The following is a 3,750-nucleotide window of genomic DNA, read 5'->3' on the forward strand; positions in this document are numbered from 1 at the left end:
TAATAAACAGTACATACTCTATGTTACTTTTCTTAAATCTGAAAATAATTTAAATTCTAAAACACAGACTGTGGACCTAGAATAATGATAGCTAACATTTATGGAGCATTTGCCATCTGCATGAAGCTGTGCTCATCTCTTTTCATCTCATTTAATCTTCATGACACCAAGAGGCACGTATTAATATCATCTCCATTTTAAAGTTTGGATTCTCACAGAGGTTAAGTAACTTGTCCAGAGTCACACAACTTTTGGCCAAGCCAGGGTTTGGACCCAGGTCAGTCTGACTCTAGAACCTACATGCTGAACTCTTGCTTTCTATTACCTGGGAGAGATGAGCAGTTGTTAAGAACAGTGTGGGCAATTTGTGGCTTTATATGGAGGTAGAATAGGCTACCACCTATTCTACCTCATTTGAGGGTCAGCCTCCTACCCCCAAATATGTCTCCTCCCCATCCCTACTTCTCTGAGATGCTACTAATATGGCTTTATTGCATGATATTTGTATGGATGGTTTTTCTCACAAGGACCACCATCATCAGAAATCTGCCAGCCAACCTGTACAGGTTCCTGGCATCCATTCCAGACTTACTGAATCAGAATTGCTAGAGATTGGGACCAAGTGGATTTTTGTACACATTAAAGTTTGAGGAAACAAAAATGAATACCCTGAGAAAGGCCAATCATTAACACTCAATAATTAACATATTAGCTATCAGTTGACACCTAGCTGGGTTGACAGGAATAAACTCGTGGATGGGCATCTGTAAAGTGAAAGATGTCTGAAAGGTAAATAGTAGACTAGATGGGTGAGGTATGGAAAGGAAGAATGAAAGGAGGTATGACAGTATCTTTCTACTTTGGCGTTATGCACTGAGGGTAGAGCCTCACCACTGGCATTGTTCAGCTGCACTGGAACAATCTTGGAAGCAAATCTCTCATTTTTTGTTGCTACTCAGAGCACCTATCTATTGTCTCATTGATACTCACAGCAACCCTTTGAGGTAGACCAGATAGTCATCCTCATTAGATAAAAAGAAATTGAGAAGCAAATGAGTTCTTCAAATCATCCAACTGATAGTGTTTGGGCAAGTCTCTGGCCCCCCATCGTACACTATTTCATTCTTCCAATAATTTCTTCCATAGGTTTCGAGAGGAGGTACCATCAAATAAAACCTAGGGAATCAAATCTTGCTTTCAGTGATACATATTTTTCTGCCCACTGATGGCCGATTTAAATACATTTAAATACTACACAAGGAAAGGACAGTGAGAGGAATTACATAGCAGAATAGTTCAACCAACATACAATATGTTTGGGGTTTGTTTTAAACTTTTACTGGTTGCTATATTCTTGTTATCAACGCAGGGGAGACTGCTGAACATTTTGATCTTTATAATTTAAGAATATTCTGTTCTTCTTTGCTAGGTCCTCAATCTCACCTCTTCATCTTGCCTGTGATGTCTTAATCATGTCCATGGCAACCAAATGTGACCTCAGACACAGACTAGAAAGCCAGAAAAAATGAATTAACTACCACCACAGCAATCGGATCCTCACAGCACTGCAGGCTATGATTGGAGCACTGAGGGTCAAGTCCAACCAGTGAGTATTCCAATTCTGGCTAAGTGCTCTCTAGAGCAACACTTCTCGAACTTCAATGCACATTCGAATCACCTGGAGAATCTTGTTAAAATGGAACACTGATTCAGTAGGTCTGGGGTGGGACCTTAGAGTCTGCATTTCCAACAACCTCCCTGGTGATGCCAAAACTGCTGATTCCCTGATCGTTTGGAGTAGCAAAGGGCAAGAACCATCATTATGCCCAAGTAGTGTAAGCAAATGAGCACATTTGTAGTCCTGGAGGAAGTGCTGTTTTGGACAGCAGTTCTGATGAACAGGCCAGCTCTGATATTAACTAGTTGTATGACCTTGGGCAAACATTTTTACTTCTCTAGGTCTCTGTTTTCTCATCTGTGAAATCACAAATTTGGCCTGGATGATTTCTACGATCACTTTGGATTGTAAAATTCTTTGATTCTCTGATAAAGAAAGATACTTTAGAATCAAAGGCTTAGTCTGAGGGCAAATTGCCTCCATATTACCAAGAAGGGGAGTGGGGAGAGAAATCTACTGTAACTTTTGTATTTATCTTCTTAATTCCAAATCTTCTATGTGTCCTAAGGTAATTTATTTCTTCTGAATGTGCAGAACATTGGCATTCTCCATGAAGAAGAGGCAACACTGAGTAGTGGACAACAGTTTTTGGCATTTCTCAGCTCTCAGCATACCCTTGTGACTTCTTCATAGTTAACAGATTTGGCTACTTGCTCATGACACCGTCTGTCTGATCACAGAGCAAAACCACTGTCTGCTCATTGGTATCCAATATTGGTACTCAATTCTGCTTAGTCTCACTTGATTCCAGAAGATACAGTAGAGAATTACACAGAATCACCACCTACCAGAGTGCTCTGTTGAAGCAATATGAGAACTTTGTTCTTGAGTTACAGCAGTCATTTGGTGAGCCCACAAAACAGGAAATGAACCCCTTGATGAATGCTAAGGTTGACAAAAGGGACAACTTCTCTCAGCAGGATGCCACTACTTTCCAGCTCCTTGCTCAAAATCTGAGATATAATGAAACCAATCAGAGTGATCACTTCCAAGAGGAACTAGCTGACTCCATTCAGGCTGAAGTAAATGGCACAGATCTGATGGACAATCTCCCAGACCTTATCACTCAGTGTATTCAGTTGGATAAGCAACGTAGTGACAGGCCAGAGCTCCTGCAGCCAGAGGCCCAGATCCCAGTGTTGGCTTCCCTGATCTCCAACCCCACAGGTCCACCACCCAAGGAAGACCCTATACAGCTTCGAGGAAGCCAGCTGCCTCTTACTCCAGCCAAACGAGCCCGCCAGCAAGAAACTCAGTCATGCCTCTACTGCAGCCAGGCTGGTCACTTCACAAGAGATTGCCTTGCCAAACGTTCTCGAGCCCCAGCAAGGATAAATAACCCAGCTCACCAGTAAGAGGAGCCCAGGCAGGTCACATTGTAAACTTATACCCCTCTCACCTCCAGCCTCGTTGATTTATATCCTGCATTAACATGTAACATACAGATGGGGAACTGGGATACCACTTTACAGTCATGAACTCCTAGGCTTCTGAGAATTTAAACAACCAGATCTTGTTCATTTGGTGACCCATCACCAAACTTGATAAAGCAATGATGAAAACAATTCCCAGGCACTTTATACAGTTGGGACTAATTTCCCAAGTGTACTGAAAGCCTGCAGGAAAAACTCTGCCCAGTCTGACCAGTGGAAACCACCCTGGAAATACACTGGGAACTCCATCCCCACCGATAGGTGATAGATACCTGGGTTGAGTTTGTTGGCCCAAGGCCTTCACCCCTACTCTCATTGGTCTGTATCCTAGTCCCCTGTTGGTTTAGGACTCTTGGCTGAAGTCCCAGTTGCATTTCCATATCCTACCAACATTTTCCTACTAGAGGCTGAATCCTGCTCCACCTACTGACTAGAGTCCAGCTTAACACAAACCAACCTTCATGGAAACACAGCTATGCCACCTTTTCATACAGCTATATATTTTGCTACTATTTAAAGACTGCTGCTTGCTCAAAAGTAATCTCTTGGCTATTGACAAACTAGATGGTATGGCCCTTTGAGCAGTCTGCTTGGAACTTTGGGTCCACTTCTTTGAGAGTTAGCCCTTCAGGCAGGTAT

General features: G+C 42.5%; 1 protein-coding gene across 1 annotated transcript; it reads left to right on the top strand.

Moving 5' to 3' along the window:
* Window positions 1–482: 482 nt before the first annotated feature.
* Window positions 483–3,472, top strand: RTL4 (retrotransposon Gag like 4; the record flags this gene model as incomplete). Its single annotated transcript, XM_079911001.1, has 2 exons — window positions 483–644; window positions 2,359–3,472. The coding sequence occupies 2 exons, from the start codon at window positions 483–485 to the stop codon at window positions 3,031–3,033; spliced, it is 837 nt and encodes a 278-aa protein (XP_079767127.1). The 3' UTR covers window positions 3,034–3,472.
* Window positions 3,473–3,750: the final 278 nt, after the last annotated feature.

Source organism: Stenella coeruleoalba (assembly GCF_951394435.1).
Source record: "Stenella coeruleoalba genome assembly, chromosome: X".
NCBI classification, from domain to species: Eukaryota; Metazoa; Chordata; class Mammalia; order Artiodactyla; family Delphinidae; genus Stenella; species Stenella coeruleoalba.